The 14,781-nt window shown below is 54.1% G+C and overlaps 1 protein-coding gene across 1 annotated transcript; it reads left to right on the forward strand.

Moving 5' to 3' along the window:
- Nucleotides 1–6,570: 6,570 nt before the first annotated feature.
- LOC308235283 (zinc finger and SCAN domain-containing protein 5C-like) lies at nt 6,571–10,160 on the forward strand (the record flags this gene model as incomplete). The annotated part of the gene is made up of 4 exons (XM_080644044.1): nt 6,571–6,954; nt 7,635–7,832; nt 8,641–8,800; nt 9,313–10,160. The coding sequence occupies 4 exons, from the start codon at nt 6,571–6,573 to the stop codon at nt 10,158–10,160; spliced, it is 1,590 nt and encodes a 529-aa protein (XP_080500170.1).
- Between the last annotated feature and the right edge of the window lie 4,621 nt (nt 10,161–14,781).

A 14,781-nucleotide genomic window follows, 5' to 3' on the forward strand; every position in this document is an offset into this window, starting at 1 on the left:
TGTGAGGCCTGCAGAAGGCAGCCGATCAATGGTTCTCCCTCATCATTGATGCTTCTATCTCTCTTTCCCTCTCCCTTCCGCTCTGAAATCAATAGAAATCTATCAAAAAATAGTTAAGACGTTAAATTTCATGTGACTTGTATCTTATCCCAATTAAACAATGTTTTTTAACTTTATTTTTATTGTTGACGCAATTACAGGATTAACAGGTCTCATATACATAATCTCATCGCAGAAAAGGCTCTTTGCTCTTTGACATATTGAAGAAGCAAGATTTTTAATGTGAAATGTTCACCCTACTGATTTGGCTCAGTGGATAGAGCATTGGCCCATGGACTGAAGGATCCATGTCAAGGGCACATACCTCAGTTTCAGGGTCAAATCCCGGCCTCGCATAGGGTGGGTGCACGAGGCAATCAATCGATGTGTCTCTCCCACATCCATGTTTCTCTCTCTCTGAGTCTGGCTCTCCCTTCCACTCTCTCTAAAATTCAATGGAAAAATACTCTGGGTGAGGATTAACCAACAAGAAGGAGGAATTGTCACTGGCCCTAAGGGACCTTCCAGAGACAAGAGCCACTTCCCAGGATTCTCAGGGCCCAGGTTCCTCTCAAGTGCAGCAGCTATGAGCACAGGGCCGCCTGGGATCCTTCCACCACAGGTAGGGGCCCACCTGAAGGTCAGGGCAAGGTCGCTGGAGAGTCAGGAGGATGAGACCCTAGGCCACGTTTGTGTGTGTGTGTGTGTGTGTGTGTGTGTGTGTGTGTGTAGGAGGTTCCCTAGAGTTTCCTGTGTGTGGAAGGTTAGAACACATGTGTGAAAGCATGAAGCTAGGAAACCCTGGGGATTCAGAGGTTTCCAGTCACTGGAATCCTGGGAGGAGGCAGGGATTTGCCTGGTCATTTCTAGAATGTTTGGGTTCCTTTCACGTTAAGAAATCCGTGGAAAAACAAACAAAAATCACCACCAACAACAAAGACAGCCATGGCGTCAGAGAAACAAAACCAGCGCCACGCTATGGAAGCGTCCCACGGGCCCATGAATAAGAGGATGGGATCAAGCAGAGGTGGTGCCTGGACACAGGGGAACATTACTCGGCCATAAAAAGGGATGAGACCCTACCATTTGCCAAAGCTGGGATGAGCCTAGACCAGGGGTGGGCAAACTTTTTGACTCGAGGGCCACAATGGGTTCTTAAACTGGACCGGAGGGCCGGAACAAAAGCATGGATGGAGTGTTTGTGTGAACTAATATAAATTCAAAGTAAACATCATTACATAAAAGGGTACAGTCTTTTTTTTTATTTCAATAGTTTTATTCATTTCAAACATTTTAACAAGAAGAATGTAAACACTAATTATTATAATTTGAAACTTCAAAAAATGGAGGAATCATAGCACAATAACATACCTTATATTGAAGATGGCAAAGGCAAAATAAAATTGCCTAACCAAGGAAAGGTACAAAAGCCTTTCAAATTAAACTTAAATATAATAAAATAATTTAAAACTAAAACAAATAGAAAAGAACAAAATGTGTAAACAGTAAATTAAACATTTTCTTTAGTGCAACTTCCAAATTATGCCCGAGACGTAGATGTAGATGGCAATGTAGACTGGGTTGAAAGGTTTTTGGTCTTTAAAACATCACCTTCAGTGGGAACAGTGTTGTTGGTCTCCTTTTTAGCTAATGCTCTGATACTGTGCTCTCCAGGGGCGTGTCTCCCTACATCACCACGATAACGTGTCTACGCATTCCCAGGGTGATGTCGGGGACGCGTCCGTGGGCATTACAAGGAGCCTCTGGAAGATTGAGAAGTTGTTCCTTCTACTGAATGGGCGGATATAAATCTGCCCGCTCAGAAGAAGGAGCTGCGGCCATGTTTCCCGACATTGCCCTGTTAACACTGCTGCTGGGGAAGGAGCGGAGGGGAGAGCAAGAGAACCCTCCGCTCTTTAGGCTCCGCGCGCTGGATAGAACAGCCTAACGGGCCGGATCCAGCCCGCAGGCCGTAGTTTGCCCACGGCTGGTTTAGAAGGTCTTAGGCTTTGTGAAACACGCCAGTCAGAGAAGGACACGTTACCACAAGATTTCCCTTCCACGTGGAACCTAAAGAACAAAATAAATGACAAACTCACTCCAGACACGGAGAACACACTGATAGTTGTCACAACCGGGCTGGGAGGTGGGGAGGCAATGCAAGGCACCTTAAGATGCACAGGACAGTGCCCCACCCCACCCCTAAAATAAAGATGAATCCAGGCAAAACTTCCAACAGTGGCCTAGACTGCAAAGCTCTGGTTTGGAATAGGAACCACACCCTGTGTGTGATGGAGGTCCAGGGGGATCCCTGGTTTTCACACGATCTCAGAAGGGATCACAGTGCACACACCCGGCTCCATCCGTCCATCCGCCCATCCATCCATCCAGCCTTCCATCTATCCATCCGTCCATCAGTCCGTCCATCGGTCCATCCACCCGTCCATCCATCGGTCCTCACTCACTTCCAAAAGCCCGACCATTCACACTCCCAGACACGGAGATCGGATTGAAGGTGTCACCACCGGGGCTGGGGGGAGGGGAGGCACTGCAAGGCACCGTAATATGCACAGGGCAGCACCCCCACCGCACCCCCAAAATAAAGATGAATCCGGTCAAAAATGCCAATAGTGGCCTAGACTGAAAAGCCCTGGTTTAAAATAGAAACCACCCCCTGTGTGTGAAGAGGGTCCTGAGGGGGTCCCCGGTTTTCACACGATCTCAGAAATGATGCACAGCGCACACACGCGGGTCATTCTGAGGGCAACCTCCATCCACCCATCCACCCATCCACCCATTCGCCCATCTATCCATCCAGCCATCCATCCATCCAGCCATCCACCCATTCGCCCATCTATCCATCCATCCATCCATCCATCCATCCAGCCAGCCAGCCAGCCAGCCATTCAGCCATTCATCCAGCCATCCAGCCATCCAGCCAGCCATCCAGCCATCCAGCCATCCACCCATTCGCCCATCTATCCATCCAGCCATTCATCCAGCCATCCAGCCATCCACCTATTCGCCCATCTATCCATCCAGCCATTCATCCAGCCAGCCATCCAGCCATCAATCCAATAGCTTTACCAGGCAGAGGAGTTGCCTCCTGCATGCCCCACCCCCCGGGAACAAGCCGGGAACCTGGGCATGTGCCCTCACCAGGAATTGACCTATGACCTCCTGGTTCATAGGTTAACGTTCAACGACTGAGCCAGGCAGGCTGGACCAAACTAGTTTTTAAAAAATATTTAATGTATTAGGCTAACAGCTGTGGTAGGAGGGAGGGGAGGACTGTCTGAGAGAAGGTAAAGGAATGAGACAAAGAATTCATATGCAGGGCCCATGGGCACAGCCGAGTGGTGAGGGCCTGAGGGCAGTAAGAGTGGGAACTGGGTGGAGATGGGCAAAGGGCAGGGGCGGGCCGGGGGGTGCGGGGGAGGTGAGGACACCTGTAACAGCATCAACAATAAAAATAAAGTTTAAAAACATTGTTTATTGAGATGAAATACAAGTCACATGAAATTTACCATCTTAACTATTTTTTTAATAGATTTCTATTGATTTCAGAGAGGAAGGGAGAGGGAGAGAGAGATAGAAGCGTCAATGATGAGGGAGAACCATTGATCGGCTGCCTTAGGCACACCCCCCACTGAGGATTGAACCTGAAACCCAGGCGTGTGCCCTTGACCAGGAATCCAACTGTGACCTCCAGGTTCATAGGTCGATGCTCAACCCCTGAGCCACCCTGGCTGGGCTTTACTTTTTATTTTTATTTTTTTAATTCATTCCAGGGAGAGAAAAAGATAGAGAGGAACCGAACCTGGGACCCTCCGCGACCCCTCGGCACCCAGGCCCACGCTGGAACCACTGAGCCACACCCACCAGGGCCGGGCCTACGTGTGTGGGTCCTTCAAACGCTGCAGACACGTGCTGAGGAGCTCAGAGGCCCACACCCCCATGGGACCGCGGGGCGTTTCTCTCCGGGAAACCCTATCTAAGCCGATTATGAAAAACGGATCAGTGCCTGGTCTCTAACCAATCACAGGGCGGGGCGGGAACAGGAAGTGATGCCCGGAGCGTGTATATAAACAGGCGGGTTTCAGCTCCTGGCACAGAGCTCGCCAGTGCAGGCTGCAGGAGTGTGGGTGCGGGCGCTGCGGAGGAGGTGAGTGGGGCGAGGGCGTCCAAGACCAGGCGAGGCCGGGCGTTTGGAAGTGAGTGAGGACCGATGGATGGACCGATGTTCGGAGAGAAGGATGGGTGGATGGATGGATGGATGGTTGGATGGGTGCATGGGTGCATGGTTGGATGGAGGATGGATGGATGGATGGCTGTCTGGATGGATGGATGGACGGATGGACGGATGGACGGATGGAAGGATGGAGGTTGGTCTCAGAATGACCCGGGTGTGTGTGCTGTGCATCCTTTCTTAGATCGTGTGAAAACCAGGGATCCCCTAAACCCCCTTCACCCACGGGGCGTGGTTTCTATTCAAAACCAGGGCAGTGCATTCTAGGTAACTGTTAGTTTTTTTGACCGGATTCATTTTTATTTTGGGGGGTGATTGGGGCTGCTGTCCTGTGCACCTTAGGGTGCCTTGCAGTGCCTCCCCTCCCCCCAGCCCCGGGTGTGACAACCATCAGTCTGTTCTTCGCGTCTGGAGTGAGTTTGTCATTTATTTTGTTCTTAAGATTCCAGGTGGAAGGGAAATCTTGTGGTAACTTGTCCTTCTCTGACTGGCGAGTTTCACGCAGCCTACGACCTTCTAGCTCATCCCAACTTTGGCAAATGGTAGGGTCTCATCCCTTTTTATGGCCGAGTAATGTTCCCCTGTGTCCAGGCACCACCTCTGCTTGATCCCATCCTCTTATTCATGGGCCCGTGGGACGCTTCCATAGCGTGGGGCCGGTTTTGTTTCTCTGACGCCATGGCTGTCTTTGTTGTTGGTGGTGATTTTTGTTTGTTTTTCCATGGCTTTCTTAACGTGAAAGGAACTCAAACATTCTAGAAATGACCAGGCAAATCCCTGCCTCCTCCCAGGATTCCAGTGACAGGAAACCTCTGAATCCCCAGGGTTTCCTAGCTTCATGCTTTCAAACATGTACTGTCACCTTACACACACAGGGAACTCTAGGGAACCTCCTACACACACAAACACACACACACACACACACACACACACACACACACACACACACACCTGGCCTAGGGTCTCATCCTCCTGACTCTCCAGCGACCTTGCCCTGACCTTCAGGTGGGCCCCCTACCTGTGGTGGAAGGATCCCAGGCGGCCCTGTGCTCATAGCTGCTGCACTTGAGAGGAACCTGGGCTCTGACAATCCTGGGAAGTGGCTCTTGTCTTTGTAAGGTCCCTTAGGGCCGGTGACAATTCCTCCTTGTTGGTTAATCCTCACCCAGAGTATTTTTCCCTTGAATTTTAGAGAGAGTGGAAGGGAGAGCCAGACAAAGAGAGAGAGAAACATGGATGTGGGAGAGACACATCGATTGGTTGCCTGCTGCATGCACCCTATCGGAGCCCAGGAATTGAGCCTGCAACTGAGGTACGTGCCCTTGACATGGATCCTTCAGTCCAAGGGCCAACGCTCTATCCACTGAGCCAAACCAACTAGGGTGAACATTTCTCATTACAAATCTTGCTACCTTAATATTTCAAAGAGCAAAGAGCATTTTCTGGGATGGGATTATCTGGATGAGACCCGTCCATCCATTCATTCAAACATATCCGGAAACTGAGGGCAGCGGGTGGGAGGTGGGTGGCAGGGAACTTGGTGGGGATAGGGTTTCCCTTCGTGGTGACCAAAACTCAGTTCTGGCCCCAGACAGTGGTGACGGTTAAAGAGCGTTTCCAAGGCACCTAGTGGCCCCGAACTGCACCCTTTAAAAATGAGTCAGGCCCTCGCTGAGTAGCCCAGGTGGTTAGAAAACCCGGTCAGGGCGTGTACATACCTGGACACACAGATCTCTCTCTTTTTCACTCTCTCTTCATATGCTTGGCTAGGACGATGCACTAACAACAGCCGCTGGCCAGGCCCTTGACTCTTGTCTGGAGCAGAAGCTATAAACGCTGGTGTGATAATTGAAGTAGATTTTGGAGCCCCGCTGGTGTGGCTCAGGTGATGAGTGTCGACCCATGACCCACAGGTCACTGAATTGTTTCCTGGTCAGGCACATGTCCAGTTTTCAGGCTGGACCCCCACTAGGAGGCCTGCAGGTGTCAACTGATTGATGTTTCTCTCTCTCACCTCTTCATTCCTCTCTCTCTAAAATCAATAAAATGAAATATTTATTTAAAAAGAGGAATACTATGGGTTAACCTCCATGGCATTAAATATGGGGTCAGTGAGGGGTGTTTAGTATTGGGTGTGTCATCAGGGTAACTCATGGCATTCTCTCCTCTCTTCCCCCAGCACTGTGGACCTGTTACCGTGTGTCTCCCTTCTTTCGCTCTCCCTCAGGACCTGACGTCAGGATCGGTTCGCTCCAGTCCCCTTGGAGACGTTTCCAGTGACGATGGCTACAGACCAGATGTTTTCAGATGGTCATGGGGACCCGCATGGCAGCCTGGGCTGGGAGCTGCCACTGTGCAGACCGCCCCCTGGACGCCTCACTGAGGGTCAGTACTGGGACTCCGAGAGGGGGCATGTGCTCTTCAGGGCCTTCCACCCCTCGGAGCACTCGGACCCCCTCCGGAGCCTGCACACCATGTCTGAGCTCCTCCATCGCTGGCTGAGGCCAGATGTGCGCACCGTGAAGCAGATGATGGACCAGCTGGTGCTGGAGAAGTTTATGACCTGCATGCCCCTGGAGCTGCAGGTCCTGGTCAAGGAGAGGAGGGTGCAGAGCTGCGATGAGCTGGAGGTCTTGCTGATAAATAAGGAGAAACCCAGGAAATGGGTGAGTGGGACCCTCATGATGGGCGGGGGCAAGGGAGGCCAGTAAATGTACACAGTAGCATTCTTTAATTTTCTTTTTAAAATATATTTGTGTTGATTTCAGAGAGGGAGGGAGAGAAAGAGAGAAACATCAATGGTGAGAGAGAATCATTGATTGGCTGCCTCCTGCATGCCCCGCCCACCCCATTGAGGATCAAGCTCACAACCCGGTGGTGTGCCCTGGCCGGGAATCGAACCGGGATCTCCTGGTTCATAGGTAGATGCCCAGCCACTGAGCCACGGCGCCCAGGCCACATGAGCATTCCTTAGATGGACATCTTCTTCAGACATTGGATCTCGCATCCTGAGCTTCACTTTCCCAAAGACCTCAGAATAAACCAGGAGGTAGACTTGTCAGTTCTGCCTCACGGGTGGGGAAACTGAGGCACAGACCACGTGCAGGCCTGGCGCCTTCTCCCCAGAGAGCCTTTGGAAGTGTTGGGAGACATGTTTGGTTGCCACCATGTGGGCGGTTGCCATTTTATTGACTGATTAAAAGAATTCCTTTTTATAGAGAGAGCATGGGGAAGGGCGAGAGAGGGAAACATCCCTGTGTGTTCCTCTAAAGTGTGAGTGTGAGGAGGACACACACAAGGAGGAGGGTACCTCCCGGGTCTTATCCTGTTTCATTTCCTCCCACAGACGGTGGTCACCTTCCAAGGGCAGGACTATCTTCAGGAGAATTCCGACGAGGAAGCCGGGGACACAGACCTCGGGATGGACTGGTCCCTGAAGTCCCCATCCCCCGTAAGTAACCCGGGGGCACATCCAGAGAACAGCCCGGAGGTCAACAGAGAACCGGGGAACCAGCCAGGACCCAGTGACATGGTGTGGGGACTGGTGAGTGTGTGATGCCCTGATCTGTGGGGACGGGTGGGAGCCGGTACAAGGGGACGGGGTGCCCGTAGCTGCTACAGCATTTGGGGCATTGACACAGGCTGGAAAGGGACCCCTGAATGCATCCAGGGGAAGCATTAAGTCCACGGGCCTTTCTGAACCAATGTGGGCCATAAAGATCCACCGACCTTTGACCTTTGGCCAGTAGAAATCTAATGTTCCTCTAGGCATTATCAGGCGTGAGCAGTGGGGAAAGCCGGGTCCAGAATCGCTTTGCTTCCACAATTGGAGGCAGCGAGCAGTGAGATGCCCAGGGGAGGTACGCCTGGAGAATGAAGACTAAACACTGTGGCCCTGGCAGTGTTTTTAGTGGTTCCAGCATCGGACCCAGGACTGTAGGGCTGTGGGTTTGATTCCCAGTCAAGGGCACACACCTGGGTTGCAGGTTCCATTCCCTGCCCAGTTTGGGGCGATTGCAGGAGTCAACCACGCATGTGTCTCTCACATTGATGTCTCTCTCTCTCTCTCTCTCTCTCTCTCTCTTTCTCCCCCCCCCCCCTTTCTCTCTCTCATTTTCTCTCCTCCTCTCTTCCTTGCTCTCTAAAAATCAATAGAAAAACATATCCTGGGGTGAGGATGAACAACAACAACAAAAAGAGTAAGGAGTATAATGTATGGACTTGATGTAAAGGTGTGATGGGTGTACATAACGACAGACTTGGGAGTTGGGGGTGATGGGGTTGGCCCCAAGGAAGTCTTTCCCACCCCTGGCTTCAGACAGGTCTAACCAACCTTGGTTACTCACTGGCAGGGGCAGAACGTCCTCACGCCGGAGACGATTCCCAAGACAAGTGACCCACAGGGTGTGAGGCCCATGGAGAAGTTGGAGAAGTTAGAGAAGGATGTGATGGAAGATGGGGAAGAGGCAGCAGTTCTCACATCTCCAGAGCCTTCGCTTCCCAGCAGTCCTGGTGAGTATGGAGCTGGGCTTTAGAGCCATTATTGATGCTCCCTCTGCTGGGAACCCGGCTGGGCATCCAGTGTGGTCTTCTATTGGGCCAGTTGGCTCTCAATGCCAAGCCTTCCCCGTCACGGACGGACTCCCTGGTGTTCCAAGGTCTAGTCCCTCGGGTTTGTTGGTCAATGGGAATGTTCTCACCCAACATCGGCTTTGGTTCAGAGGCCTTTGGTAGAGTTATAGTGTTATACTTTTTAACAAGTGTATTTTTTAAAAAATATATATACTTCAATTGATTGTTAGAGAGAGTGCAGAGGAGATAGAGATAGAAACATCGATGAGAGGGGAAGTCATCGATTGGCTGCCTCCTGCAGGGCACCCACCGGGGATCGAGCCCCGCAACCCGGGCATGTGCCCTGACAGGGAGTGGAGCTGGCGGCCTCTTGGTTCCTGGGTGGATGCTCAATCCCTGAGCTGGGCTGAAACTGCTTTTATTACCGTTGTGTGCTGAATCCTTTCTTTCAGGAGATTCGGTGAGGACAGAGCGGGAGCTGAACCCGGAAGAAGGAATTGGCCTTGATCATGTGGATGCTGCTGACGTACCTCCCACCCACGTTCCAGAGACACAGGCTTTGACTCAGCATCCGAAGAGAAGAGGTTCTTGGAATCCAAGAGGTGCCCCCAAGAGAAAACGGGGCAACACTCCCACCCCCCACGAGGAGCCTCAAGAAGCAGCCGTGTCGCTGGACAGAGGACAAGTCACCGGACAGCACGAGTCCAATTCAGTCGGTGCATCCAACACCGTGGAGCCAACTGGTCACCTTGTTGGCAAAGAATCCAGGAGACAGATCCCGTACGAGTGTCAGGACTGCAGCAAAAGGTTCAGTTATAAGTCTCAGTTAGACCTTCACCGGAGGTCACACACAGGAGAGAGACCCTTCCAATGCCGTTACTGTCCCAAGAGATTCATTCAGGCCTCGGACCTGCACGTCCACCATCGCATCCATACTGGCGAGAAGCCGTACCGCTGTACCGTCTGCAAGAAGAGGTTCACCCACGAGTCCACGCTGCGTGGCCACCAGCGGGTCCACACCCAGGAGAGGCCGTACCAGTGCGACGCCTGCCCCAAGAGGTTCAGCCACCGAGGGAACCTCAACGTCCACATGCGCACCCACTTGGGACTGAGGCCCTACCGGTGTCCCCAGTGCAACCGGGCCTTCCGCCAACTGGGGACGTTTAAGCGCCACCAAAGGACATGCCAAGGAGGCGCCCCGAGGGACCGGGTCCCTTGTGACCCAGAAGGAAAGGAACGGGTCACCTCTGGTGCCAAAATGGTCTCTGAGCACTTAGACAGAGGGGATGCTATGGATTAGAATTGGGGTCCTCCAATAACTACTCATGTTCCCTATGGGCCCCATATTGTGTCAGTCTTGCTGGTTGTTTCAATAAATATTTCACAATTCTACTCTTATCCCTCTTGTTGTCCTTAATTTCACTGTAAATTAGGGAGGTCTCAGGAGACTGGCAAGATTCCCTACAGAATGCCCAGTGCAATGTGGATGTCAGATAAACATTTTTTATATTCTAAACTAGAGGCCCGGTGCAGGAAATTCGTGCACGGGGTGGGGGTGTCCTTCAGCCCAGCCTGCACCCTCTTCAATCTGGGACCCCTCGAGGGATGTCCAACAGCCCGTTTAGGCCCTATCCGAAACGAGCAGTCGGACATCCCTCTCACAATCCAGGACTGCTGGCTCCCAACTGCTCACCTGCCTGCCTTCCTGATTGCCCCTAACCGCTTCTGCCTGCCAGTCTGATCACCCCGTAACCACTTCTCTGCCAGCCTGATTGATGCCTAACTGCTCCCCTGCCAGCCTGTTTGCCCCTAACTGCCCTCCCCTGCAGGCCTGGTCACACCTAACTGCCCTCCTCTGCCGGCCTAGTCACACCTAACTGCCCTCCCCTGCTGACCATCTTGTGTCCACATGGGGACAGGATCTTTGACCACATGGGGGCAGCCATCTTTTGTGTTGGAGTGATGGTCAATCTGCATATTACTCTTTTATTAGATAGGAGATATATATATGTGTGTGTGTGTATATATATATATATATATATATTTTTTTTTAATTGATTTCAGAGAGTAAGGCAGAGGGAAGAGAGAGATGGAGACATCAATGATGAGAGAGAATCATGGATCGGCTGCCTCCTGCACACCCCACACTGGGGATGGCGCCTGTAACCTGGGCCTGTGCCCTGACTGGGAATCGAACCGTGACCTCCTGGTTCATAGGTCGACGCTGAACCACGGAGCCAGGCCGGCCGGGCTGAGAATGCAATGTACTGTCTTCAACACTGCCTGTGTCATTGCTCAGTGTGTGTGCATTCTGGGGGGACCCCCTGAATCTCCCGTGGCTTCTCTGCCCTAGGAGCCCTCCATTGCCTGAGACTAAGAAGCGGATGCGAGGCTTTTCCTGGGGTTCGGGGGGAGGGGGTCCGTGCTGGCTCTCCTGGGGCTCCCTGCCCTGAAGGCAGCCCTTCCCGCCCGAGTCCCCTCAGCTCAGTCCCTGCGCTGCTGTGTGTCCGTCTGCCTGGCACTCCCGCTCTGATGCATCGGAGGCGGCAAGGGGCAGCGAAAGAGAATGACTTGGGGGCCACTCGCCTGGGAGAGCCCAGCCCTGCCGCTGCCCCCATGGCGTCTGCGTGCCGGCGCCCTCCTCTTCAAAACGGGAACAACTTACAATAGTTCTTAAAAATAGTCAGGGATAATTTTTTTAAGTATGTCTCCCTTTTTTAACACATTTTGTAAATTTTTTATAGAGTGGGAGGGGGAGAGACGGAGGAAGATCGGTCTGAGGGACACATGGACTTGGGTGCCTCCCGCACGCACCCCAACCAGAGCTGGGATTGGAGCCTGCGGCCAAGGTCCATGCCCTTGACTGGAATCGAACCCAGGACCCTTCGGTCTGCAGGCCACGGCTTTACCCAGGGCTAGGAGTAACCTTTTAAAACGCAGTTTCAGCCCTGGCTGGTTTGGCGCAGTGGATAGAGCGTCGGCCTGCGGACTGAGGGGTCCCAGGTTCGATTCCGGTCAAGGGCATGTACCTTGGTTGCGGGCACAACCCCAGTGGGGGGGTGGGGGGTGCAGGAGGCAGCTGATTGATGTTTCTCTCTCATCGATTTTTCTGACTCTCCCTCTCCCTTCCTCTATGTAGAAAATCAATAAAAATATATTTAAAAATAAAAAATAAAACGCAATTTCAGCCCAGCCGGTGTGGGGCAGATGAGTGTCATCCGTGCACTGAAGGGTTTCGAGTTGGTTCCGGTCAGGGCACAGGCCTGGGTGGTGGGGTGACCCTCGGTTGGGGCTGGTACCATGGAAGGCAAGCGATTGATATCTCTCTCTCTCTCCTCTGAAACCAATAGAAGAGGTTCACCCACTTGCTGCCGCCTCTCCTCTCCCCCCCACGCCGCGTGGTCACCCGTGAGAGCCATCGGAAGCCACCCATGTCCTCGGGTGAGGATTTTTATTTTTTTTTTTATTTATGTTTTTTTTTTAATATATTTTATTGATATTTCACAGAGAGGAAGGGAGAGGGATAGAGAGCTAGAAACATCGATGAGAGAGAAACATCGATCAGCTGCCTCCTGCACACCTCCCACTGGGGATGTGCCCGCAACCAAGGTACATGCCCTTGACCGGAATCGAACCCAGGACCTTTCAGTCCACAGGCCGACGCTCTATCCACTGAGCCAAACCGGTTTCGGCCCGGGTGAGGATTTTTAAAAATTGTCTTTAAATAATATCCTCACAGGATTGCTGTGAGGGCAGGGAAGGGCGGCTGACCCTGCTTATCGAGTGGGTGGGGAGGGGCCCGCCTGGAAAGGGGTCTCCGTCAGGGACCATAACCCTGTTAACAGGGATCGTCAGCCGCACAGCGTCCCCAGTGACCTGCTCACTGCGTGTCCCGGCCTCCGGCTCCCCCCCACGCCCTGCAGGGCAGGGAATGGCGCTCGTTGAACCAGTGACAGACACGGAGGCTCAGAGAAGTCCGGTCACTTTTCCAAGCACAGCTACCAGACAGCCAGATGGACACCCAGGCCTCTGGACCCGGGGCCTGTGCTTAACCATTGGGCTTCCCAGTGGCAGTCAGACAGAGCGGGGACCAAGGTCGGCCCCAAGGTCAGGCGTCAGGGAGGAAGGGCTGGTTCAGGGTGGGCAAACTTTTTGACTCGAGGGCCACCATGGGTTCTTAAACTGGACCGGAGGGCCGGAACAAAAGCATGGATGGAGTGTTTGTGTGAACTGATATAAACTCAAAGTAAAGGAGCGGAGGGGAGAGCAAGAGAACCGGATAGAACAGCCGGATCCGGCCCGCGGGCCGTAGTTTGCCCACGGCTGGTCCTGCTTCTCTCCCCGGACCGGACTCTCGCTCACCTGTATCTCATCCCCCTCGTCATCCTCAGCTAAGATCCCGCTTTTACAGTGGAAATCCGGTGACCTAACTCCCGCCGAACCGAACCGTCCGGCCCTCCCGGCAGGACAGCAGTGAAGCCACACTCAGAGGCCCGGGACTCAGGTCCGCTCCGCTGGCTCCTTCCTGCGGCCTCGGGCCTGGCTGGCCCCGCTCCTGGCATCGCCATCTGGAGGCACCCAGACCCCCACCTGGGCCCTCCTCACAGCCCTTCCCGACCACTCGCCTCCCCTGCCCACCCCCACATGCTCTTCACCCTCCTCCTTTTATAAAACACATTTTTATTGACTTCAGAGAGGAGAGAGTGAAGCATCAAGGATGAGAGAGAATCCATGACCGGCTGCCTCCTGCACATCCCCCGCGGGATGGCGCCCAGGCCGCAGGCAGGTGCCCTGACAGGGACTTGAACCGTGACCTCCTGGTTTCAGTTTGACGCTCAACCACGGAGCCACGCCAGCTGGGTTCACACTTTTTTTTTTTTTGGTTTGCTTTGTTAGTCCTCACCCCAGATTATTTCCCCGATTGTCAGAGAGAGAGGGAGAGAGAGGGAAAGACAGAAACATTAGCGTGAGAGAGACGCACCGATTGGTTGCCTCCTGCATGAGCCCTGACCAGGGCGCGGGCCGGGGATGTGCCCACAACCGAGGTACGCGCCCTTGACCACAATCCAACCCAGGACCCGCCGGTCCGCAGGCCGACGCGCTGCCCACTGAACCACCGGCTGGGGCCCCTCCTTGATTTAAAACCAGATCCATGGCTGTGCGCCGCCTGTCTCCGCATCTGCTGTCCGTCCGTCTTCCTCCTCTCTCCCCGGACCATCAGCCTTAAGAGCGGCCGGACAGGGGCTTCCTGTGGGCTGGCGGTTCCACCCCGGGCGCCTGACCGGGCCACCAGGTGCCCCATGGGTCTTGCATAACAATGTCCCAGCTCCCCGCGAGGCGGCCGTCCCTGCGTGCGGTGACCCGGTGACCGCGGCTACAGGAGGCCGGGCTGGCGCACCGGTGCCGGTGCTGCCCTGCGGCGCGCACTCCTGGGGCCCTGGCCGACCCCGGCCATGCCAGCCCTGTCTGCAGGCGGTAGAGACTGGGTCGCAGACCAGGTGGGTTCCCGCTCAGTGGGAGCTCGCTGCCGCCTCTCCTCTCCCCCCCCCCCCCGCCCCGCCGCGTGGTCACCCGTGAGAGCCATCGGAAGCCGCCAGTGCGGAGCCGTCGGAAGCGGGTGGGCCAGCGCGGCTGGACCCAGAGGGTGAGGGATCGCGGAGGACACGGCTTGGGGGTGTTTGGAAGTGGGACTGGAATGGGTTCAGGGACCAAGCGAGGGGGTCGGCCCAGGCTGCTCCCGTCACTCGCGCGGCAGGCGGTCCGGGGCCTGGCCATGCCCCTGCACCCAGGCCGAGGACCGGATACGGGACAGGGGTGCAGAGGCGGAGCGGCGCGCAACTCCAGAGCCGCTGGCCAGACCCCAAGGAGGTGGGACAGAAGGACCACCCCCGGGGCCCAATCCCGGGCCGCTGGCCACCCAC

The sequence above is a fragment of the Plecotus auritus genome (assembly GCF_963455305.1).
Source record: "Plecotus auritus genome assembly, chromosome: 10".
In the NCBI taxonomy this organism is placed as follows: Eukaryota; Metazoa; Chordata; class Mammalia; order Chiroptera; family Vespertilionidae; genus Plecotus; species Plecotus auritus.